The sequence below is a fragment of the Sarcophilus harrisii genome, chromosome 2 (assembly GCF_902635505.1).
Source record: "Sarcophilus harrisii chromosome 2, mSarHar1.11, whole genome shotgun sequence".
NCBI lineage: Eukaryota > Metazoa > Chordata > Mammalia > Dasyuromorphia > Dasyuridae > Sarcophilus > Sarcophilus harrisii.
Genome location: NC_045427.1, coordinates 350,530,757 through 350,556,240, shown reverse-complemented (window position 1 = coordinate 350,556,240; position 25,484 = coordinate 350,530,757). Strand labels below are relative to the sequence as shown.

General features: G+C 33.6%; 1 protein-coding gene across 3 annotated transcripts in view; it reads right to left on the bottom strand.

The window, feature by feature from the left end:
- Positions 1 to 263: 263 nt before the first annotated feature.
- DLGAP5 (DLG associated protein 5) overlaps positions 264 to 25,484 on the bottom strand; it is a 35,679-nt gene continuing 10,458 nt past the window's right edge. For 2 of the 3 annotated variants that reach the window (XM_031953096.1, XM_012549826.3), the window contains exons 2-15: positions 22,157 to 22,397; positions 20,743 to 20,957; positions 17,558 to 17,620; positions 14,263 to 14,359; positions 14,061 to 14,159; positions 13,667 to 13,743; positions 11,258 to 11,556; positions 10,191 to 10,315; positions 9,516 to 9,642; positions 8,635 to 8,720; positions 7,197 to 7,357; positions 6,118 to 6,210; positions 3,027 to 3,255; positions 264 to 428 (exon numbers count right to left, since the gene is read on the bottom strand). In XM_031953096.1, the coding sequence (XP_031808956.1) occupies positions 328 to 428; positions 3,027 to 3,255; positions 6,118 to 6,210; positions 7,197 to 7,357; positions 8,635 to 8,720; positions 9,516 to 9,642; positions 10,191 to 10,315; positions 11,258 to 11,556; positions 13,667 to 13,743; positions 14,061 to 14,159; positions 14,263 to 14,359; positions 17,558 to 17,620; positions 20,743 to 20,957; positions 22,157 to 22,391 (2,007 nt within the window). In that variant the 5' untranslated portion in view covers positions 22,392 to 22,397 and the 3' untranslated portion in view covers positions 264 to 327. The remainder of the gene's footprint in view (positions 429 to 3,026; positions 3,256 to 6,117; positions 6,211 to 7,196; positions 7,358 to 8,634; positions 8,721 to 9,515; positions 9,643 to 10,190; positions 10,316 to 11,257; positions 11,557 to 13,666; positions 13,744 to 14,060; positions 14,160 to 14,262; positions 14,360 to 17,557; positions 17,621 to 20,742; positions 20,958 to 22,156; positions 22,398 to 25,484) is intronic. The other variant, XM_023503821.2, reaches the window with a different exon arrangement.

The following is a 25,484-nucleotide window of genomic DNA, read 5'->3' as shown; positions in this document are numbered from 1 at the left end:
TCACCCTTTAATACTCTATTTTGTAACTATCTCACCATATACAATCATTCTAATATAAAAAAGAGTAACACAACAATAATACAAATAATAAAGATAAACAACATCAATGATCAATGAAATCTCTCTGGAAATATACTTAAACAATGTTTCCAGGTTGCTCAGTGTCAACCTAACACAAAGGTCAATTTGTTATCCTCTGATAACAGAGGCTTACAAAATATTCATGAATGGTGTTTACAGTTTTTAATCAGGGTTTATTTGGCTTTTTTTTTTTTTTTTTTTTTTTTTTTAACATTAGTGATATAGTGGAGGGGAAAACATACAATTCTAGTTTTCTTCAAGAAGATTTAATTTCTTATTCCCAGGTGTTTTGTGTTCAATTGGATCATCTGATTTGCTACATACAGTCTCTTTGGATGCATTGATGGCTAAAGTAGGGAAAAAAAAATACTGCTTTAGATTTTATAAAAACTAAAAATCCCCAACAGTATTTTCTGATACAATGATAACAAGAATAGCTAAGATCTAAGTTGGAACAACTTGGGAAATACCCAGGAAAGTAAGATTTATCATATTTTAAATTCTTTTAAAAATTTATAAAACTCAAAACTAAGATGTTAGGATGCACATAAACACTATTGAATGTGCTAGGTATTAAAAGTCAAAGATGAGAGCAGTCTCTACCTTGGAGGAATTTGTTTTACAGGGAGGAAACAGTCTCCCTTCCTCATATGACAAAACAAAATGATAAGTAAATAGGAAATATATACAGAGGTAATTTCAGTGGGGGTAGAATCTCTCATTAACAACTAGGAGAGGGAGGGGTGAAAACCTGGAAAGACTTTTAGAGAGGATGGCACTTGAGCTAAGTATTGAATTACTTTTAGCAACATAAAATCTGGAATTCTCTTGGCATGAAAATTAGGAATCAACCTGTCTTCCAGATATTACCATAAGCTCAGCATGATGAAAAAAGCACTTAACTTGAGAGGCAAAAGACCTGGGATTCAGAACCAGCTTTGCCACTTACTAGCTGTGTGACCTCAGGCAAGCCATTGCATGTCTCTGGACTTCAGTTCTCTCTGGGTCAAATGAGGCAAGATTATTATGTTTTATTATCTGTAAGGTTACTCAAGATCTCTAAGAATCATAAAATAGGCAAAAAAAAAAAAAACCCCAAAGAGTTTGCTGTAGGAAATTATCAGTGATCACATGCTAGGATCCCAAGATAAGCTCAGCTGATATGGCTAGTGGACTTGAAATGAAGTTTGGTTATCAATCCTAGAGAAACTATAATAGGAGTTATCTTCTTTATTAGAGTGGAACATTTCTGAAAAGCTGCCCCAAGTTGCTGATAATATGTCCACAATTCATTTCAGTGTTAGGCTGCATTAATGCCTATTTATTTTGCTGCACTGCTTTCATAAAAGACATGTTCCCACTGAGAGGGAACAGTCACAATACTCACTGGCTTGCTCTTATTCAATGATTTCATCTGCTATTTCTATTAAAACATTTATTTAGTATCCCCCTTTGTTACCTTGTCCCAAGGCCAATCTATGCTTCTTTTCTATGTCAGCATTTCATAAAGCTATGTTCTATGGAATTTTGATGATCAAAAAGATATGAGTAAAGTCATCACTACTCTATATTATCTATTCCTATTAGAAAGTATCTTCTTTGAGGTAGAGACTGGGTTTTATGGACAAGCATACAACTAAGTCCTCAATAAATGTTTAGTTTCATCAATCAGTTCAACATGAACTGAAATAAATGTTAGTTCCATTTTAGAATGTCCATTAAACACAAAGTGACTGGAATAAGAGCTAGCATTTTTTAAAAAATTAAATTTAAATTCAGGGGTTTTTTGTTTTTGTTTTTTGCTGAGGCAATTGGGATTAAATGACTTGCCCAGGGTTACACAGCCAGGAAGTGTTAAGTGTTTGAGACCAGATTTGAACTCAGATCCTCCTGACTTCAGGGCTTGTGCTCTATGCACTGTGCCACCTAGCTGCCCCCAGGTTTTATTTTCAATTTTTTTTTTTTTGGAATATAGATATATGAAGAAAAAGCAGGTAAATATCTTTCTAAAAGTATTCATCTATAAGTATGGGGGGTTTTGTTTTTTATTTTGGATCTGTGATCTCATTATGGTAAGGAATTCCAAGTGTAGAAATACATTCTAACACTGAAGATCAGCACCTTCTCTATAATCTAGAGGAATTCCTGAAGCACTGAGAAGTTCAATGACTTTCCATGGTCACACACATGCTATGGGTCATAAGTAGGTCTTTTTTACGATGTAGTTTGCCCTCTATCCTTTATGCTGTGCTATCTCTACACTAACTAAACAACTCACATCAACATAGATTTCTAAGGTTTGTCTTCACGGGGTCACAGAATTTAGAGTAAAGGATCATTCAAGATTATCTAATATTCTCATTTGAGAAATAAAGGAATTGAGGGACTAAGGACTTAAGTGACATGACCAAAGGAATATCACTAGTACATAGTAGTTCTAGGGTTAGACCTCAAGTCCTGATTGATTCCAAATCCATTACATTTTGACACATCATACTGCCTTTCTAAAGTGCACTTTTTCCAACAACAATGGTAGGCAGAACCACAGATTTAGAGCTGGAAGGGTCCATAATGGTCATCTCTTTCAATCCTCTTGTTTTTACAAATGAGGAAATGGATGCTCAGAGAGAACTTATTTGCTCACAGTCACAGATATTTATTTACTGGGAGCTAGTTCCTTCATTTGTCCATTGAAGATAGTCACTATTGTGAAGATAAAATGAAATGGAAAGGTGCAGTAGAACTTTTAAAAAATATATACTTTTTATACATTTAAGTCAATCTATCCACAAATCCACTTACCTGCCCAAAGAAAAAGATGACTAAGCATTTGCTCTATTCATTGCTTAAAGAAAATTTTCTGTTTCCATTGGCTTAGCTCCCCCTTTTAAATCCTACACACATACAAGGTTCTACTTGATGAATGGTTCAGCAACAGAACTAACCTGAGAATGATTTAACTGGGCTTTCAATTCTGAAAAATCCAGCATCAAAAACTATCTTGTCAATTTCCTTTGCTTTTGACACCATGGGAGCTACTATCTCAAATGTAGGTTCTTCCTGCTTAAGTTTTTCTCTCATTGAAGCTTTTAGAGCAGCCAGACGATTTCGAGCTGCAGTTCTTGCAGCTTCATCCTGTTTTGATTTGCACTTTTCAACTGGGAGAGCTTTCTTCTAAAAAGAGAAAAAGTTGCAATATGTATGGAAGATGTTCACTTTATCATACAGTTAGAAATGCAGCAAATATTTTACTTAAGATATATTGTATGCAGATTACTGTGCTAAATTCCAGCTAGATCAACAAAGGTGAGGGGATAGGAGGGGGTTCTTATTTGTACAGAACTTTTGACAGGGGGAATGTTAAAAAAGAAATAAAACCCACAGATAATTATAATATGATAGAACAATAGTTTATTAAAATGGTACAAGATAAATTTCATCAACAAAGGGGGTGGACAGGGGAGATCACAACTATGTCACTGAGAAAGTGGCGATGGAATTAGTCTTTATTAGAGTTAGTCTTTATTAAAGGATTTTCCTTTGCTCTTCAAATCTGGGCTGGAAGACTACTTGTTGGAGATGTTTTAGAAAAGAAAGCTATCGTAGTTTAGATTCAACTAGATGATCTCTGAAGTTTGTTCTGAGAACCTCTAGAGGGGCAATATTTTGTAGACAAACTGGGGAAGTGGAATTAAGGGAGTCAGAGACAAAAGTCAAGTCTGGCTCTAGAATACAGTATACTGAGGGGAACAGCAAGAGATAAAGGCAGATAGGAATGAAGTCACCAGAGGAAAGAAGGTTTGGAGATTGAGGCAAAGCATTAGTAAATCACATAGTACCTTGAGGAGTTAGGAGTGTTATTACCATAAATATACACAGAAGAAAGATTAGCCTGGAAATAACATAAGGTCAATCTAAACATACTAGCCTACAATGAAATAAATGAATAGTTTTTTTTTGCCCACTGCTTTATGAAAGAATATCGCCTCCTTTCTCCATTGTCCAAGTTCCTTATTTTCTGCCTCTATACATATTAAGATCTTACTTAATGTGTAGTTTTTGGCCACAAAACTGGGAAGTGATTTCAGTAAGCTTTCCATTCTAAAAAGCATCATGGGAAAAGAGAATAGAGTAAAGAATTCTAAAGCCTATATTAGAGGAGAGGGAGGGGAGTAGAAAAAGGACAGTAATAAAAAAATTACAGATACGAAATTAATAGAACTGTTAACTAGCTTCAAAATGATGCAAGAGGAAGAGCCAACATAATAGGAACGCTCTGAACATGGAAATCTAAGGTGATGAATATGATGAAAATAATAAAGCCAAAAAGTGAAATAGGGTTAGAGGAAAAGATAAGCCCAGTTCTGGACATGGTGAATTTGAAAGGACATGTAACTTGAGAGGTATTACTGGCAATTGAAGATATAGAATCAAGGTTAGTAATAGTTTTGGCATCTATTCCTATAGAAAGTGCAGTTGAAGACAAAATGAAAGATCACTCAGAAAGAACTCAGAACAAAAGTTCTTAACCATTTTTTGGGTTTTGGACCCCTTTTGAAACCCATGATTCCATCTCAGAATGTCATTAAGTGTAAAAAATAAAGTACATAGGATTACAAATAAAATCAATTATACTGAAAGATAGTCATAACACACACACACACACACACACACACACACACACACCCAAGACTACTCAAGGAAATAAAGAAGGAACAGTTAGAGAAATAAAAGAAAACCAGATGAGTATAGTGTCTGTGAAGAATAATCAAAAAGTAGGACCTCTCTAACATACTTTACTCACAAGTGATAGTATACCAGCAAATACTTAAGAACTTTTACCCCACCTCCCCTTCAAGACTGCTGCCAATTTCCCACTCATTAGCAACAAAAACAAAAGTCTTCATCCCTCCCATTTTCTTTCCTCAGACACTTCATCTTTCACTTCACACCAGAGTTCTTCTCCTAAATGCTATAAAGAAATTCTGAGGACACTCAAATTCTCTTAAAGACCCCTTTGCATATTCCCTTATAAGTTTGTCTTTCCTTAAAAGGTCCTAAATAAAGGAAAAAAGTTTGGATGGAATATTCATAGACAACTCTTCTAGTCTGTTTTTCCTTTATTATTGTGGTAAAAGCCTTAAGAAATCTCAAATGGCTTTAGATAAACATAATACGAGAAGAAACTCATATTAGAAATGTGAATTAGCATTAATAATGAACTTTTGATACACAGATGTAGAAAACCAAATTCATTTCTCTAGATCTGATTTTTAAGCTCCAAATGCCTTCAAATCCTTTTGTTTTGAAAAAAGAGTGGCAATCAATAGGGTGGTGGTTGTTACCAAAGAAAACAAGACTTAAATGAGAAATTTTATGGATGCAGGAACAAGATTTGGGAACTAATTAGATTTGTGGAGTCTGGGAGGATGAAGAACCGAGGATAACATCAAGATTACAAACCTGAGAAATTGGAAGGATGATGGTGCTCTTGACATTATAGAGAAATTCAGAAGTGGATTGGGTCAGGGAGGAAATATAATGAGTTGTGGGTTTGGGGATGCCTATTAAGACATCTTAAATGTCCAATCTAGGCAGTTGGTGTAAGGAGAAAGAGACTATGGTTAAATATATGGATCTAGGAGTCATCTGGAGAGATAATCATTAGAACTATGTGAAAGGATGATGTTCCTAAGGGCATATAGTTGAGAAGATAGTGTAGGCAATTAGCTGGAGAAGTTGGGAAGGAATGGTATCTAAATAATGTAAAGGATTTGGCCGTGACAAGAAACATGCATGGATGGTATTTGTATATCTTCTTTCTCCTACTAAGTTCCTAAGGGTAGGAATCTTATTTTGTTGGAGACTCTGCATAGTGTCTTATATACATATTAAGTGTGTGATAAAGGTTTGTTGAATAATTCTATTTAGTGATGAAAAATAAAATTGTCTACTATTTTTAAAGCTGAATAATAAAAATATTTAAGTAAAATGCTGTAGAAGAGTTGAGACCAGATTTTGAGGTCACTAGCTTACCCGAATAACTTTTTGATTTATGGTATTTTTTTCCTGCCATTCTGATTCCTGGAGCTTACTCAGTTTTTCGAACTTTTTGTTCACATCTTCTACCTATTGACAGACAAAATTCAATTATTTATAAATCTATGACAAGTGATTGATTAAACAACTCCAATAACATTAGGATCCTTATGAATAGAAATTCACAATCCAATTCACAATCTTTTTTTTTTTCCCCTGAGGCAATTGGGGTTAAGTGATTTACCCAGGATCACACAGCTAGGAAGTATCAAGTGTCTGAGAACAGATTTGAACTCAGGTCCTCCTGACTTCAGGGTTGGTGCTCTATCTACTGTGCTACCTAGCTGCCCCTAACAATCCAATATACTTATAATGGACAATTAAAATCAGTAGTGATGTTCTGGAATGATATGTTGAAGAACTGGAAACTTAGGCCCCAGTTTTAATTATTTCCAATTCTATAGGAACTTGGATTAGTCATCTAACTACCTAGGTATCTCCCCCCGACTGTATCATTCAGGAAATATCTATCACCCATCTACTTTCAAATCACAGTAATGACATAGAAATAAATACACTAAAGGCAGTACAAGATAAACACAGGTAACAAATGTTATTAGGGACTGACTGGTATTCTCAAGTTAAAGAAGAAACGAGGAAATAATATCTACAAATTATTCTTAAGTAACAAATTTATTTATTTTTTTTTAAAATGGGATTTAGGATAGTGATATTGTATCAGTGTGCAGTTATGCTTGCACTTCCAAAACACACATAAAGGATTATGCTTCTAAACAAAGTTCCTTTGATCATTTCTTTATCCTAAAATGGTAGGTAAAACCCTTCAGACTTTGAATTCTTAATAAATATTCTTGGAAAGAAAGTAGTATCTAGAAAAAGTTGAAAGCAGTACCCAATAGTACTCAATTTGAAATTCAATTTTAAACATACTGTGACTATGGATTATTACTGTTCTTGGAAAAATCCAGACTCCCTTTCCACATATTAAACATTATTACTTATGTTAATGGAACAAACTATATTTTTGAGTTAAATTTCCAATAGACACTACTCACTTGAAAATTAACCATATCCCAAAATCCATCCAGATCCATGCAAGTAATCTTCTTTTGACCACAATTATGCTCACAATCATTCACCAATCCTTCAAACTGTTTGAATCTTTCACTTATAAGGAGCCTTGTTTGACCTATTGTTGTGCGAATGAGATCTTTGGCTATTTGAAAAAGAGGTTTAAAAAAAAGTTCATTCATCAAGCATGAAAACATAGCCTGAAAGCTGCCACTTAACTGTGCAGTAAAGATTCCAAACCCCAATTTTCTTCATTGGGGACAGGGGTTATGTATGGAGGAATTAGGTGAGGTGGGAAGAGGAGGTCCAGACCTGCAATGTCACTGGTATAGGAAATTTATTTATTCTACCAATACCAATATAGACAAGCAAATATTCTGTAACTTATAGCGTTAGAAGGGCAGCTAGGTGGGCACAACGAATAGTACACAGACCCTGGGGTTAGAAGGACCTCAGTTCAAATTCAGCCTCAGACACTTACTAGTTGCATCCCTGGGCAAGTCACTTAATTCTGATTGCCTCATCTTCTTTTCCCCCCTCCCCAAAAAATTTATACTCTTAAAAAGCTGCCCTGGGGAGGGAAGGGAAATTATTGAGAGATTAAATGGCTTGGCCAGGGTCACACAACCAAGAGGCTAATTGATTTAAAAAAAAAAAAAAAAAAAAACAATCGGGCATTCATTGAGAACAATCTTATTTCCCGTGGAAGAAAATATATGAGGATCTGCCAATTAGTTTAATCTAACTATTTCTTTTTTTAAGAGGCTAATTTGGCAAGGGGTGGTAGAAAAGTAAAGGAACAAACATTTAAGTGCCTATTCTATGTACCAAACACTATGCTAAAATATTCTGTATTTACTATCTTATTTGATCCTCACAACAGCCTTAGGAAGTAGCTGTCATTAACTGTATCCTTCTTATTGCTGAGGAAAGTAAAATAGATGAGAGATGAAGTGACTTTCTTAACTTGGAAATGTCTAAGGCCAGATATGAACTCAGGTCTCCCTGACTAGACCCAGTGTTCTTGCTGGAAAATAAACTGTCTGATAAACAAGAGGCAATAGGAAGTCACTTGGACTTTACTGTGAGAATGGAGTATGGGTGACATAATCAGATGTGTGCTTTAATAAAAGTATTTTGGCAGTTAAGTTGTGAACAATTTTAGCTGAGTGTAAAGCTTGAAATCAGATTACTGAGGCAACAAATAAAACTGGCAAAAGGTTTAAGCCACAGAATAATTTTGATCAAATGGGACAAATTATTTATGTTCTATTAGTCATATTTCACTCTAGCAGAGAAATACAAGAAAATCAATATTTAAAAATACAATAAAAATATGTTTTTTAATTTAAAAACCATCAACAACAAAAAACCCCATTAAAATAAATTCAAGACCATACTATATAAATGATGTCTTCTTACCATCATCAGGAATATCCAGTGTTAGTTTATTTTCCCATTCATGGCAGAATCCTGTTAATCTCTCAGTTTCTGATTGAAGAATATGTCTAATTATGATAGAAATATGTTAATTTTACAACTGTTTCCCTATTCCCTAGTAGTTGAATATAATTAAACATTCCCATATTCATATACAAAATGGGATGGGTATGTACATTAGGAATATATAGTCATTTCTTTCAATATAATTATTTTATACACAGAACATATTATGGAGCATTTAAATTTAAAATTGAAGTTACAGTAAGCAATTGCAAAATTGGATACACCTTCATCATAACATCAACCTTGAAGAGTACAGTAAAAATAAAAACCTCCATCAGTTTTTGATGTGACTCATCTAGATTTCTCTCTATTGACTTCTCATAGGGATCAACCTAGTCAGAGCAGTCAGAATATTATGCATCTTGATTTTTATTTCCTAGGTAAAATGAACTGTCTTTTCCCAAAATTATCCTGTTCTTTCAGATATTAATACTTTTGCTCATATTTCTAATGCCTAGAACATATTTCTCTCCCTTTTTCCACTTATTCAATTTCTGTCCATCCTTCAAAATCCCAATGAAATATAGTAAGTCCAAAATAAGGCTTTTCACGAGCCCTTCTCATAGATTTTCCATCCTTGACATCTCACATAGCACTTTTACACTGTTTTCAATGTACTTTTAATGTAAATTTACTATTTCATTTATCAATGTACATTATAACCCAAATGACTACAAGCTCCACTGGGGCAAGGATCAGATCTCATTCCTACTTCATCTCTCTCCTGATGCTTGTCCTCTGCATAATAAATAATTCATAAAAGATTTATTAAGCTGCCAAAAATCAAAGTGACAAACCTGAAATATGCTACATCATGTTGTGGTGGTGCTGCTTGATGTTCATTTATTTCAAACAAAGGGATAGGTGAACTCAATGGAAGGTTACGTGAATCTATTTTAGTATCTCCATTTTTATTTGAAAGATCTATAATTAAAAAAAAAAAGAAACAAAACCCCAAAATCATAAATATGAAAATTCAAGTTTGTAAAACAGTTTCCCTCTGTGATAACTAACTTTCACAAATCTTTTGACTTTTCATTGCTATTTTCTTCCCCTACAAGCAGCAGGCATATATATGTGTGTGTGTGTGTGTGTGTGTGTGTGTGTGTGTGTGTGTTATAAAATGTGATATTGGGGTACAAGATATATCCCAAAGCTCTGTCTCTGGATGACTTTATCAGATTCTTTTTTTATTTTAATTTTTGTCTCAATATTTTATTTAATTTTTATTTCAATGTTGATGACCCTAGATTAAAGCTCTAGCTTCTCTCTTATGCTCCAGTCCCCATAAATCAACTGCTTATTGGCCATTTTAAACTGGATGTCTCATAGACATCTCAAATTCAACATGTTCCAAAGCTGAACACGTCTATTTTGTCTCCCGAATCTGTTGTATAATTTCTGGCATATTATTTAGATCAAATACCAAAGAGATCAAACAGATCAAAATTTAACCAGTTTACTTATCATACCTTTATTCATGATTTCTTGCGATCTTGGAGGACTTTGCAAATCAATCAAATCCTGAGGAACTGGGGCATTAGAGTGAGTTGTACTTTCTTTCAGAGTTTCTCTTTTCATTTCCTGTAAATGATCACTAAAACAAACAAAAATTACTTTCAGTAACATGAAAAATAAACATAACTCCACATACTGATTTCAATGTTACATATTGTTTAAAAATTTTATTTCTTAAAAAAAAAGTCTTATTTATAGGCACCTTTCATATTTATTCTGAATAAAGAAATTCTAAGATTCATTAGCATCTTATTGGAGTATTAAAATGAAACTTGTTCAAGTTCAAACTTTGTGACCCTGTGTGGGGGCTTTCTTGACCAAGATACTAGACTGATTTGCTATTTTCTTCTCCAATGAATTAGGCAAACAGAGGTTAATGATTCAGGATAAATGATTCAGAGACCTATTTTGAACTCAGATCTTCCTGACTAGTCCCAGTGCTCTATACAATAAGCCATCTATTTGTCTCTGAAGGTAGAAGAAAATTACTACCCAATAAAAGATCTTTAATAATAGAGATAAAATTGCTGATGGCCACTGCAAAATAATTTTGTAACCATCTTGTTATCTTTGCTTTTCTTTCATTCCTTTACAAAGTATCTTGACACTTGTTTTCTTATTTCTAAAGGCAGAACTCTAGAGCATTTCTAGAGCATATCTAGAAATAAGCATTTCTGAAATATTATTATTACAATTGTGCTTTCCTAGCAATTGTTTCTGGCAATACTAATAGGCAAAAAAAGATTTGCAGTGGAAACAAAGACTGCATTGAAGAGTAAGACTAACTATACCTTCTTTCAGCTCCCCCTCAAAAAATCCAATGGAAAATGTCCCTTACCAGAATCTTTGGAAGGATAAGGACAAAAAACACCCCGTGAATTTAAGAAATTAACAGTTAAGTAGTGTTTATTTAAAAATAACAACAAAAACAACAAAAAGAGTAAACAAAATGTCATTAATTTCTATCACACAATTTAGCAAAAAGTAAACTATAATAAAATAATTAAAGTTAAATTCTTACTCATTAATTTGTAAAGGATTCCATAAAAAACCAGGTGTCTCACAAGTTTGGTTTTTTACTGGGGAAAAAATTTTCATTTTGTAGTTCACTAGATTATCTAGTGGTTGAAATACAAAATTTTCAGGTGCAAAGGAAGATTTCCCTCTCACTTGGGAAGCAACATTTATCTCTGATAAGTAGTCTTTTCCAAGAAATTCAGCAATTTCTTCTGTTGGCGATTTTCCAGATTTATGAGACAGTCCTTCAGTAAGTGGGTCCTTTGATGAATTTTCTTCCCCACCAAATTTGGAAGGAAGATCCTAGATTTAAATAATAGTAATAATAGATTAACAGTTACTCAGTTATGACAAGTTAAATGAATGGATAAGAGTAGAAGGCTATAGAGAGGAAGCAGGAAGTTTGGAAAGAGAGTGAGCCCTGGAGTACCTTGTATAAATCTGGACAAATCACAACCTCTCGGTGCCTCCAGGCATCTCTCTATAATTAAGGTGGTAATCTGTATCTGTAGAAGGAATTTCTTTGCTGGGAGTTATTAATGTCAATGGAATCTCAGATAAATTTATCAGATAATACACTCAGCAAATTAATCTGCTGTCAAACATTCATTTCTGATTTCCTAGCAATTGTGCTCCAATAAAATGATTTCATGTGGTTAGCAATTCCAATGGTGGAAATGTTGTACCTAATGAGAAATCAAGGCATTATAGAAAATCTTGGTAAGTTATATAATTGTCTTTATTACCTCAGAGTTGTCTAATTTTATTTCTCTGACCAATAATGATTTAGAACATTTTTTTCATACAAGTAGAAATGGTTTTAATTTCTTTGTCTGAAAATTGTCTGTTTATATCCTTTGGCTATTTAGCAATTGGAGAATGGCTATAGTCTTATTTGAGTCAATTCTCTCTATAGTTTAGAAATGAAATCTTGGATATAAAATTTTTTCCCCAGTTTTCTGCTTTCCTTCTAATCTTGATTGCATTGTTTGTTTTTTTTACAAGAATTTTTTAATTTAATATAATCAAAATTATCCATTTTGCATTTCATAATGTACTCTAGTTCTTTTTTCATAAATTATATTATATAACCAATTAATAGTATGATCAGTATTCTCTCCCTTTTCCCTTAAAGTGTTCCACTAAACACATGAAGGGAAGAAAACACAAACCTTGGTATTCCAAAATTGTCAAAGCCTGGACTATTGGAATTAAGGGACGGGTTATAGGACATAAAATGGATTCAGTTTCTTATTTATAACAGTATATTATAGCAGCTTTCTTCTATTTTCATATTCCTTTGTGCCCTCTTACCAATCTTCCTCTATTATAAAAACATTGATAATAATAAGAATAGGGACTGGGCTTATAATTTCATTACTATAGGGAATTCACAGATGAGATGCACCATGGTGCTTTAAGATACCTAAAAAATCATTCAATAAACTTAAACATCTACTATGTACGTACTAGACACTAAGCTAAAAAATAGGAATACAAAAAGAGGCAAAATACAGACCCTGCTGCCAAAGAGCATAAAATCTAATCTATATATAGAAAACAAGCTATATATAGGATAAGTAGGAAATAATTAACAAAAGGAAGGTACAAGATTTAAGAGGATTTAAGGAAGGCTTTTTGTAGAAGGTGGGATTTTAATTGGGTCTTAAAAGAGGCTAGGGAGGTTAGTGATTGGAGCAGAGAAGAAAGCATTCCAGGTCTGAAGAACAGTCATAAAGACTACCTGGAGTCAAGAGATGGAATGTCTTTCATAAAACAGCCAAGATGTTTAAGAAAAAGTCTTCAAATCTAACACTTAATCTACTCAAACTGCCACTATATTCTCAATTTTTGCTTTCTTTTTCCACTAACTTTATGTACTTGAGGTTTCCAAAGGCATGCCTCCCCTCTACCATTCAACGTGTATTAATTGCCTACTGTGTGCCAAGTACATGCTAGGGACACAAAAACAAAAATAAAAAAACCCAACTGCTTAAAACAAAAACAACAACAACAACAACAAAAAACAATTCCTTAAAACAAAGTTCCTTGCCTTTAAGAAACTTACATTCTTCTTGAGGTTGGAGGCAGGAAAATAATTCAATGACCTCTGACTGTCATCCCAGTTCCAAAATTCCAGGATTTAGTGAGGAAATAACAATGAGTTTATAAAAAGAGCCTAGCTAAGTAAAAGGTTACAGCATAGATCTCAGACCTACATAATTTTAAGAGTTAAAGAAACCATGTTGGCCAAATGGTCCAATCCATTCCTGAAGAATAAGCTGTATGGCTAGTTTCCAGCCTTTGTTTTTGATGTCCAGGGGTGGGGAAGCCACATACCTAAATGCCACGTATTGTTTTGGGGGATTAATGATGCAATATTATTTGACTCTTTGATAGATTAAATTCATACCTTTATTTTGTTAGCTTTAAGTTCAATCTTTGGAGGAGGTCTTTCTTCAGTTGGTGCTTTTCTTTCTAGTTGGTTTTCTAAAAGATTAAATAAAAATATTCAATTTCATTTGACAAAAGATATTATAACTAAGTAAACATGCTTTTACTTGAGAGAGATTAGAGCAAATTATAAAAATGCATTATCTTAGAAGGATTGTCATTGAAGAACTATAAAATGGGGATGAGCAATAAGCTAATACACTTTAAGCTTTCCTTTAACCTTTTTTCCTTGTTCTACCATTAAAAAATAAAACACACATACACCTTTTAATTTTAAATATTAGCCATACAAACCATTAATGACTAGAATATTTCAGTTTATCTGATAAATCTATGATCAGCATTTTACTCACCATTAACAAGTTTTGGCACTGGCCTTCTCACTGGAAGAGATGAAGCTAATTTAGTAATCTGCTTTGCTGCTGATCTAGTCACTCTCATATCTTGTAGAGCTGTGATGAAAAAGTTCTTTTTAGTGAAATCAAATTCTCCTTGGAATACAGTAAACTATTTTTGTGGCAGTATCAACACATTATAGTTCCAAAATCTTCATACCTTTCCTTTCTTTGCCAGAATGGTGTTCAGAAGTTGGCTTCTGGCTAGATTGGACTGCTTCCATATTGTGCCCATTATTGACCTGGTCAACATAGATCTATTAAAAATTAATAGGTGCTAAACTGAGCTCTTCCACAAAAACTAGCATAGGTTCAGATGACTTGAACACACAAAACACAAATGACAACAAAGGCCAAAGTGACATAAGATAGTAAAAGGTAACAGAATAATAATAATAGAATCTCAGTGGTGGAAAGGATCTCAGAAGCCAACTAGCCCAAGTCATAGCTAAAGAAGTAATCTTTCAACTATTTACCCGATGAGTGCTCATCTAGCTTTTGCTTGAAGATCTAGAACTCTATCCCTCTTAAGGCAATCTACTTTATTCATGGATCTAATTTTTTAAAAGTTCTTCCTTATACAGAACCAAAATCTACAAAGTTCAGAGCCATATAGCAAAGGAAGGGAATCATCAACAGAATTATCAAAATAAAGGGAGAAAAGAGAAAAAGTCTGATAGACATTATATAAGGAAAGATCAATTGTTTGGGGTTATCATCATCAGAGTCCTGTGATGACTAGGATTTTGAGGGTTTGTTCTGTCACTGCTAACAGCTCTTCCTCCCATGACTCTCATGTATATGCACATACATTCTAAGCCTTAGCTAATCTGGATTTTACCACACCCTGAAAATATCTTACATTTTCCTCTTGCAAGTTATTGGACATGCTTTTCAATCTCCTTGTAACACCCTCTCTCTCTCTCTATTCCATCTATAACTGCCAAAAGCCTGCTCATCCTTCAAGGCTCAGGTCACATGCTATATTGTTAGATAGAAGTGACCTCTTTTTCCTTCAATAAATACTGTTTCTACCATTCCTGAAATTGAATACATAATTTATGTTCCCCTTACATGGTAAGTTCCTTAAGGGAAGGAAGTAAAGTATATTTTTGTGTCTCTCTTCAGCACACAGCATGATCCCAATGCATTTAACTTATTAAATGAAAATGAAGGGCCAATTACGTGGTTCTGTTAATTTCTTGGAGGTTAACTATTCCTTTATACCTCAGATTATCCATAACTTCTATCAGGCTAGAAATCAGAAGATCCAGTTCTAGTCTCACCTCTTGTTATGACCTTGGGCAAATCACTTTACTCTTTAAGCACTAGTTTTCTTATCAATAAAATAAAGATACTACCATCTACTCTTCCTAACAGAGCTGCTTTTCAACTTCAAATGACATATAAAAAAATAATCAAGCGGATCTGTGATCTCATTGATCTCCAGTGATACAAGGTTACAACACATCCAGTGTGATTTGTCTATGTTGCTCTAACAATTTACCACAGAGGGAATCCACCTATCCTCTTAGAGGCCTTCCTCACTTTCTTCTAGTATAACGAGGGCAACAGTGGACACTATGGATGTCTATCTTTCATCCCTCTCATCATGTGACCAACCCATCTCTTCCCTTACACAAATTCCTCATGACATTCTTTACTACTATTCTTCTTCAGTTCTTCCTTGATTACATCTTAAAGACTGCTAACACTCACCATTTGTCACCATTGCCCTTGGTTCTTTGGAGGTATCTGTTCTGCCACACTAAAACATCAGTAAAACTTTAGCATAAAAAGAATGGGTCTTTGCTTTCATAGGAAGCTTGGGACGATGAAAGAGTTTTGTAATTTCCCCAAAGCAATCTGCTCCATTTGCCTCCTTTCTAAGTCCAATTCACTGTCGGGCTGCCTGTCCCAGAAATACCTTCTACTGAGCAAAGGATCTATCAAAGTTATCTGTTAAAATCTGTGCAAAAAATTTTCTTAGTCCCCTTGATCTCTCCTATGCAAATAGACAGACCAAACTCCTTTGAATATTTACACACCAAGAGAGGCTTCATAGTACCTTGGAGCTTGATATAATTATCACAATTCCATCAGTGAGCAGAAGAACCTGGAAAATCTTACTATCTACATGGAATGTTTGTTCCTTCCTCCTCTTTAACATTCTAATTTAATATTTATGACATTCTTAAAATTTTGAGTTCCAAATTTTCTCCCTCTCTCCCCAACCTTGAAACAACATGATATCAATTATATGTGTGAAATAACATAAAACATTTTCATATTAGCCAATTTTTTAAAAAAGAAAAAAATTTAAAAATATAAGAAAATTATACTTCAATTTGCACTCAAAATTCATCAGTGTTCATCTCAACATCAGTTATCTCTGGAGGTAGATAGCATTTTTTCTCCATCATGAATCACAAAGGATGTTTTCTTCACCTGAACTCTGTCCTGGATTGCCTCTATCACATCTGATGAGCATCCCATCTCCCTATTTTATGTCTCATCTGAGGTTTGTTAGAGGGTTAATGAATAGTATGATTTCTTTTATGACTTCCAAGGAATTATGAATGATCTTGATGTAGAGAATAAAAAACCTTGCTATAAGAGCTTCTATGGCAGTTTTGTTCTATGAAATTAAATACTTTTTTTTGAAATCAACAATAAGCACAAAGAGATCTCTCTGAGATCTAATGTTGAATACTACTTGCTTTCCTCCTTGTAATTTCATTGTTTAGCACAGAATTTACATGTAGTAAGAGCTTAGTAAGTCCCTTTCCATTCATTCATCTTTTTCTCATTTTTCTTTAAAAACAAACAATTCTTATCTAAGAATTATCAGTTTTGAAAAGTTGATGGCTAGACTGTACAAAGACAGCTAACTCAGGGATAACTCCCATGTCAACATCAAAGCTGTGTTAAAATGTAGTCAATTAAATTCTTACTAGTACTGACTTGCTTACCATGTGTAGCACTTAGGATTTTTAAGAAAATGTTTATGATACAGAAGCAGGAGATTTCAATATAAATTATCAATATTTAGCTTCTTTTGTTTCTTATGAGCCATATTTTCACACATTTCTTTCTATTCTTAGTTTTTCTTCAACTTTGCATCAGTCACCAAATATCAGAATATATATTGATTTAGTAGGTCTTATTAAATTTTATACAGAATTTTACTATGTTGGTATAACTAATGTTTTATATCAACTAATGTTGATATAAAAGCTGGAAGTGTTTTCATGGTGATCTTTTTGCAAATACTTGTCACTAATATGGACATCTGCAATGACCAGATCTTATTACAGCAGTTGAAGGGCTAATCAGCCTAAAATTTTCATAGAATTAACACTTACAGATGCTAAAAATCTACAAGCAAAAATCTGGAAATTTATACTGCTTCTTTGAAAAGACAACAAAGAGACTTCATAAACAGATTAAAATACCTTTGGCTGCTCCACATGGTCCTTGGCCTTTGACCTTGTGATCCGTACAGAGGTCTGAATAACCTAGAGTAAATGAAAAAATATAGAGAAAAAAATCTAATGTTCAAGGGATGTACTTCTGGGCCCTTTCTTTCTTTTTCTTTTTCTTTTTTAATTAAATGTTCCATCTTTTCAATCCTATTCCATGAAACTGAAAGTAAAAGAGAGTCTTCTCATCTATTTAGGTTTTTGTTTTCCTGAATAAGGAATAAATTCCTTAGAAGTAAAGCAGCTTTACAGCTTTAGTAGTATTTTTTTTGGTGGGGTTTTAAAAATTAAGTTTTTACATGCAGGTTCACAAATTACATCTTATTTCTTAAAATATTTGCTGAAGAAAGAATTATTTCAAATAATTCTAAGGTATGATCTAACTGGTCATGTCACTCGGAATCAGAGAAACTTAAGAGTTAGAATGGATCTTAGAAGTCATCTAATTTAATGTCTAACTAACTTTAGCCTACAGATGTCTCTTTCAAGGGTAGAGAGGGGGATCCACAATTTCTTGAGGCAACCCACTGAACTATCTTAATTTACCTAAATCAACCCTAAATTTACCTATTTCTGACTTCCAGTTACTGTTCTGCTTCTGTTCTTTGGGATCAAATACATGTCTATTAATCCTGTTTTCCCCAAGTCAAACTTTCAAATACTCCATTTGGGGAAAGGCACTGGTATAATTGCTTTAACCTTTACATTCTCCTTATCATTCAAAGATAAGAAACTTGCTCACTATGTAAATGTAAGAATGTTAAAGGCAAACAAATTTATCACTGAAGCTTTCTTGGCTCAAACACCCAATTCAGACAAATCAAAACTGCTACCATAGTAGCAAAAACTCTGAATTCTACTCCCCTTATCACCAATCCCACTGAAATCCCCCCCCCCCCCCCCGAAAGTTAAATTTTGTTATTCTAATAATTCAACTTGCCAGTAGTGCCTACAGTCATACTTAATACTACTGGAGTCTGACAGACTAAATGACAAAAAGGAGATTTGAGATTAAAAGAATAGACAAAAAGCAGCTAAGTGGTACAATAGATAGAGCACACAGAGACCTTGAAATCAGGAGGGCCTAAATTCAAATTCGACCATATTAGCTGTATAACCCTAGGCAAGTCACTTAACCTTGTCTCTTCCCCTCCCCTTTAACCTCCCCCCCACCCCAAAAAAAAAAAAAAGGATAGGTAATATTTGGGTTGCCTATTAAAGTTATAGTTCACCCATGAAGATAACACCGCATGTTTTGGTCTGCGCTAACCTAGACAATGTACTGAATAACATTACAACTGATTTTAATTATTTAAAAGCAGAAAGCAATTTGAGTACTCTGATATCATTATTAGATTTAAAAAGGTAAATTAAATTTACAAATGGCATGATTCCAATTTACCTGAATCATGAATTAAATGAATTTTAGAAAAGCATAAAAATAAAACACTGTAGCGCAGTTACAATTGTGTTTAGAGAATTTGGTCATATTGAATATCTATCCTATTGAATGGGCTCAGTGGTTTTAATCTACTGTTCTGTCTCTTATGGTGGCAGAGAAGGATATTTCATAGAAAATATGTGATTATTTATATAAAGTTAATCTCAAAAGATTAGTGATCCACTTGGACATGCCCTGAAATTCTTTATGAAACTAATGTAATTAACCTAGTAAATAATTTAAATGCTTGATTCTATTACTTGTTTTTAAAACTTATTATGTGCTATGTGAAGTGGTAGTTACTCCCTTTAATTTGTTATAATACTGCTTCATTCATATTTTAAGATTTGTTCCCAAATTCTAGAAAATCATTTGGGAAAAATGCTCAGAGTAGTAACACCATCTATTCCCATTATTTTTATAAAACATTAAATATGCCAATATGAAAGGAGGAAGGAGAAGAGGGTATGCCTATTCTCCTGAGATACTTGTCAAAATACAGAATTATTTTAATGGCCCCTCTTTGTATCTCTTCTGTTCTAGTTTCTTTCTTAAGTCCCAGAGAGCCTTAAGATCTAAAACTATCTGCTTTGCTTTAAACACCCTTCCTAACCATGCCCACTGTTTTGATCTTTTTGGCCTCAGAACGCAGGGTTGACGGCTTTACAAACAGTCCAAAAAGACTCCAAGAATATAACTAATAGATCATTAGTTTAGAAGGATTATTCTTTAAAAATGCGTTATCTTTTATATACAAAGACTAACAAGATATTTTCTGCCTTTATCAAATAACTTTATGATGTCTTCTTGCAGTATATACCCAAAAGTTTGGCATTTCAATATCTAGAAGAACTTGGTATTATCTGAAAACATTAATTGCATATTCTCATTTCCAAATCCTTTTTTAGCAAACAAAAGAATAAGCAAAGACAGTTCCACTTAGTTAATTAATCCTCCACTCAGTTAAAAAGGCCTATGTATTTATATTGGGCATTTCCTACTCAAATAACAGCTAATGTTAAAACACTTCTATAGATGCAAACTTACATGCTGATTCATTGAAAATAAATAATAATTCTCTGGCAAAGAAATATGTCAATGCTTTTTGAAAGTCTTGGGAAAAATAAATTAAAATTTAGAGTGGCTAAATGGATTTATTTCTGCCTTCTGGAATGCTATTTAAATTTAACCTACAATTCTACTCAGCCTATTCCACATGATTTTTTTGGTTAATTCTTTATGTCTACCTGCATTTTAGACTTTTTAATTAAAAATCCCATTCTTCTAGTGTCACCCATCTATTTTTTATGTCTCTAAAAATCTCATTTTTAAATTATGTTCCTTGTAGAAATAAAATTATCTTAGAATAGAAACTTCCTATCAACCTCTTAATTCATTAAGTTAGTTTGCACATATCATTTCTGATCATTAAGAGGTAGTGTCAGTGATCAGAGCACTAGAGTTGGAGTTAGCAGACCATTATTAGCTATGTTACCCTTAAATTCTAATTGCTTCAATTTTTTCATCTGTAAAATGGGGATAATAATAGCCTTTACTTCCCAAGGCTGTTGTGAGGATCAAATGAAATCATATCTACACAAGCTTTCTCAACCCTTAAGGCATTATATTAATGTTAGTTATTTTTAGTATGCTATTATTTAAACTTTTACAAAGATACCAGTTAGCTCATTTTTGTTCATTTAAGATGTCAGTTTACCTTCTTTGGTTCAGATTTCACTGTCTTCACTGTCACTGGAAGAGTTTTAAGAAACTGCGGTGGGTCAGGTTTATAAAGCCCGACTTTAAATACTGCTCCTCGGGCTTTCTCTCGCTGTTCTTTCATTTTCAGAAGCAGCTTTTTCTCTTTATACTGCTGAAGCATCTCCTTTCGCTGATCACTCAACATCTGGCGTAGACTATTCATAGTTAACTCTTAAGGATAAAAAAAAAAAAAAAAAAAAAAAAGGTCAAAACAGTGGGCATTATTAGGAACTTATACAACATGGGAGATACTTAAAAAAAAGTGAAATCAGATACCATAACTTGCTATGTGTCCCGAGACACTTTCAGAAAGGCTATTCCTAACTTTTTACATTCTCTGTCCAACCTCAATTCCACTGCCCTCAGTTAAGAAAAAAAAGCCAATGTTTTATTGATGCTCTTAAAAAACCATTACGATCACTATACAACAAAATACAATCTGGCTTCTTTATAATTTTACTGAAAACACATCCTTAATATATCAAATAGTCTCATCCTTTCCAGATTCAGTGATCTTTTCTCAATTCCTTAATGGAAGCTATTGAATAGCCTTCTTGACATTTTTACTTCCTTTACCGATACGAATCTTCCCCAACTCCATTTTGTCTTTGATTCCCTTCTACATTCCCTCTCTTCTTCTGAGTCCCAAACTGTAACATTCTTCAAGTCTTAATCCCTAGGCTTCTGTTCTCTTTAAATGTGTTTCTGTATTACATATACTTTCAATATACTACGTATTATTATATATGCACACAACTTTTTCCTCTGGAAACCTAATTCTGGTTCATTGCATCAAATGTCATTTCAATACTAATGACTCAAATTTATATTTGCAACCCTTCTTTCTTAACCAAACTCTAGGATTGTACATATAATGTTTCATCTTCAATTACTTGGCCATCTCCACAGGAATGTTTTATACATTCAATATATTCCAAATGGAATTCACCATCACTCTCCATTCCATTCCCTTCCAAACAAAACTTGAATTCTTCTTTCATATTGATGGCCACTACTGCCCTTCCAATCATCAAAGCTCAAAGTAGATTATTGACTCTTCCATCTCTTGAACAATCTATCAGGTGTTAAGTCCTTCACATCCACAACTTTTAAAATCTTTTTATCTCTAGCATCTAGAATAGTTCATTGCATTCAGTGGGGGGGAGGGAGGGGGTTAATAAAAATATATTGAATTCCTGCATAGTAGTTAGGGGCTCTTGTTACTTTTTTCTATCATCCATATTTAAAAACTTTTCAACCAAAGTGTGTAAGTGAAATACTTTGAAGCTCCACCTTCTCCACAGAAGGATCAATTAGATCCATTTCTTAAGTTTTCCAATGACTTTCCAGCTACAACAAGCTATACTCACTTGGTTTGACAGTTTCCTTTTCCAAAAAGTTCTCAATGGTCTCATCCAGTGGAGGAAGATTCCTGTCTTCTAAAGCTGTGGTATTGACATCTATTAAACCAAAGTGTCTATTCTGTTCAAATTTCTTATATCTGTTTTCCTTCCACGTAACCGATTTCCGGCGAGCAACTTTGGTTCTTATCATTTCTGTGCTTGCATCCCTTCTGTACCGATCAGGAACTGATGAAGATGCCATCCTATTCTAAAAATAAACAATCCTGTTTATTCTTAGATGAATGTAAACAAAAAGTTACTGAAATCTAGATTTTAAAGTCTATAATCTGATGTTACTCAAGGATTTATCAGCACCCAATATTTTTGACACATCCCAAATTACAGCAATATAGTTTATTTGCATGTTAGTAACACTAACAAACAAGCATTAACAAATCAATACTGGGGACAAGTTTTAATTCCCAAAGCTTTTTAATATTTTTTAAATTTGTTGAAGCTTGAGAAAATGGAAAAAAGAAGAACATGGCTTGATAAGGGAGAAAGGGGTAGTTGACCATTAATGCTTTTGTTATCTATGGCTCAGTAAATGCCAAATGGGCTCCCTTTTGAATTGGTTTCAATATTTTTTCATAGAATCTTGAGGATCTACTATGGTAGTCATGCTATGGATTGCAAATTACTATTATCCACTGACGATTCAATAAATAACTCTTAAAATGTTTATACAAACACACACACACACACACACACACACACACACACACACACACACACACAGCTTGTCCTTCTTTCTCTGGCATTATTAAGACCCTTCCAGTTTAGGTGCCTAAACTTTCCCTTGCCTGGGTAGGACAAAATCTCTGCATCTGAAGCAAAAGGAAAATCAGTTGTATAAAAACAATCATTTAACTATATTTTTTGCGAATTTCATCTTTATATGCTTGCTATTTGTGTTAGGCTCTTTTTTTTCTTCTAACATGGTTGCTGAAAATCATTACAAAATTAACTTCACGAAGGAGTGAATATTAATTGCTTCAAATATAGCTTGTATTGAGGTCTTTTGGGCCACAGAAAATTATGGAGTTAATAAATATGAAAATTTAAAATAGAATTACATTACATGAAAAAGCATCTAAGGAGCCATGCTATGACCTCCTTCTTCACTCTCACCACCAATAAAAAAAAAAAAAAATCCAAATCCCTGTTACAAAACATATACATAGTAGAAACTTTCTTGTTGGAAAGGTAAATGAAAACATGTCTCATTCTGCTTTATCTTTTGCCTTTCCACCAGGACGTGGATAGAATATTTCATCCTGAGTCTTCTAGAATCATGATTATGATTTCACTAATCAAAATGTAAAGCTTTTCAAAGTTGTTTATCTCTACAATATTGCTGTCAATATATAACTATTCTCGTGATTCTGTCCAATTCAGTCAACATCTTTTCAGACAAGTTTTCCCACATTTCTCTGCAAACCATTCCTTTACCATTTCTTTTGATATGATAGTATTCCATCACATTTATATAATTTGCTCAGTCATTCTTAATAAATGCCCCAGGATACCACAGTTCACAATTCCTTGACACCATAAAATATATATATATTTATATAGCCTTAGTTTTTTCCTTAGGATTAGTCTACCCTAACAGTAATTTCCCCTTTCTATTTCTTTTCCCTATATTTCCCTGTTAAGTGAAATATATTTCTAGATTTAACTTTGTGTATATTCTTCCCTCTTTTGATTAGTTTAGCTACTTTTGCCTCTTCTTTCCTATTTGTATCAACTTCTAACTTGCACACCTCAATTATGTGAAATAATTTCTCTTAGCCTTTTTCTCCCTTCAGTGTATTCCTCTTTCTTCTTATTCTTCTTTTTGAGCATCAAGATATAATAGAACCACTTTTGGGCTTTCTATATAATTAGGTTCACTCTATACTCCTTAAAGATGAGTTCAGAGTGGACATATGTAGCATCTTATCATGTAAATTATCCTTATTTAGCTCCTTATACATATTTATTCATATTTACCTTATTATGTTCCTCTTGACTCTACAACTTGAACTTCAGAATTTCTAAGCAGCTCATTTTTTGTTTTTAAATCAGGAATGCTTAGAAGCCCTCTATTTCATTAAAGATCCTTTTTTTTCCCTCCCTGCTGCAGGATTATATCTAGTTTTGCTGTATAAATTATTCTTCGTTGTAGGTCTATACATTCTTTTCCTCCTGGAACATCATATTCAAACCTCTACTTTTAAAGTGGTGTTTGCTTAATCATGTGTGATACTGATTAAATCCTTAGCTAACTTGATTTCTCTTTGGCTATTTGCAACATCCAGACTAGAAAAGTCTAGATTTGGGCCATAACATTTATGGGAATTTTTATTTGGGGGTTTTCATTCAGGGGACGACTGGTGGACATTGTGCTCTCTAGTTCTAAGAAGTCTTGAGAAATTATCTTTAAAGATTTAAGATTTTAATCTTTTAAGATTAAGAGATCAATTCCCCCCCCCCCCTTTTTTTTGGACATAATTTTCAAGTGGTCCAATGATTCTTAGATTTTATTTTCCTCAATCTATTTTGTACATTAGTTGCTTTACTATGAATTGCCTTATATTTTCACCAATTTTTTCAGTCTTCTGATTTTGTCTTAATACAGGGAGTTTGTTGCTTAAACAAAGTTTCATACTTTTTAAATCAAACTGTGAATTCCTTTTACAGTTTTCTTTTATAATGCTCATTTCTTTTCCATTTTTCTCTATTTCTTTCATTTCATTTATAAAAATATTTTAAACTCTTGCTTGATCTCTTCAGGCATTTCTAGATGAATTTATGTCCAACCTGTGTTTTTACTTTGAGGCTTTGCATAATTTAGATGGATATGTGTCTTCAGTGTCACCATTACAGTTTTTTTTATGGTGGGATTCTTTTTTGTTTGCTCATTGTGTTGGCCTGTTTTCCTGACTTTGAACTTTAATTTGAGGACAGACACTGTACAATTCTGGAGGGAATGTCTGAGCTGATGTTGCTGTTACCTTCTTGGAAGTACTGAGTAATTACTCTAGGATTTCAAAGACATTTCAGTTTAGTGGTCTCCAAGCTTTCAATGTTCTCTTTATGGTCTGATCTATAGTAAAGACTGTTTGCTGCCCTCTGGTTTGAATTCTGCAAGATCCTAACATGGGTTTGGATCAACAGGCTTTTAAGCTTTCCTTCTGGGAGTTTCAGTAGATTGCTATCAGACTCTACCGCTGTCAGCCAGCTGGAAAACTCTGCTGGAACAAAGAGACAGAACTGCAGGTGCCCCTTTGATCTGGGCTTCCTGGTGAAT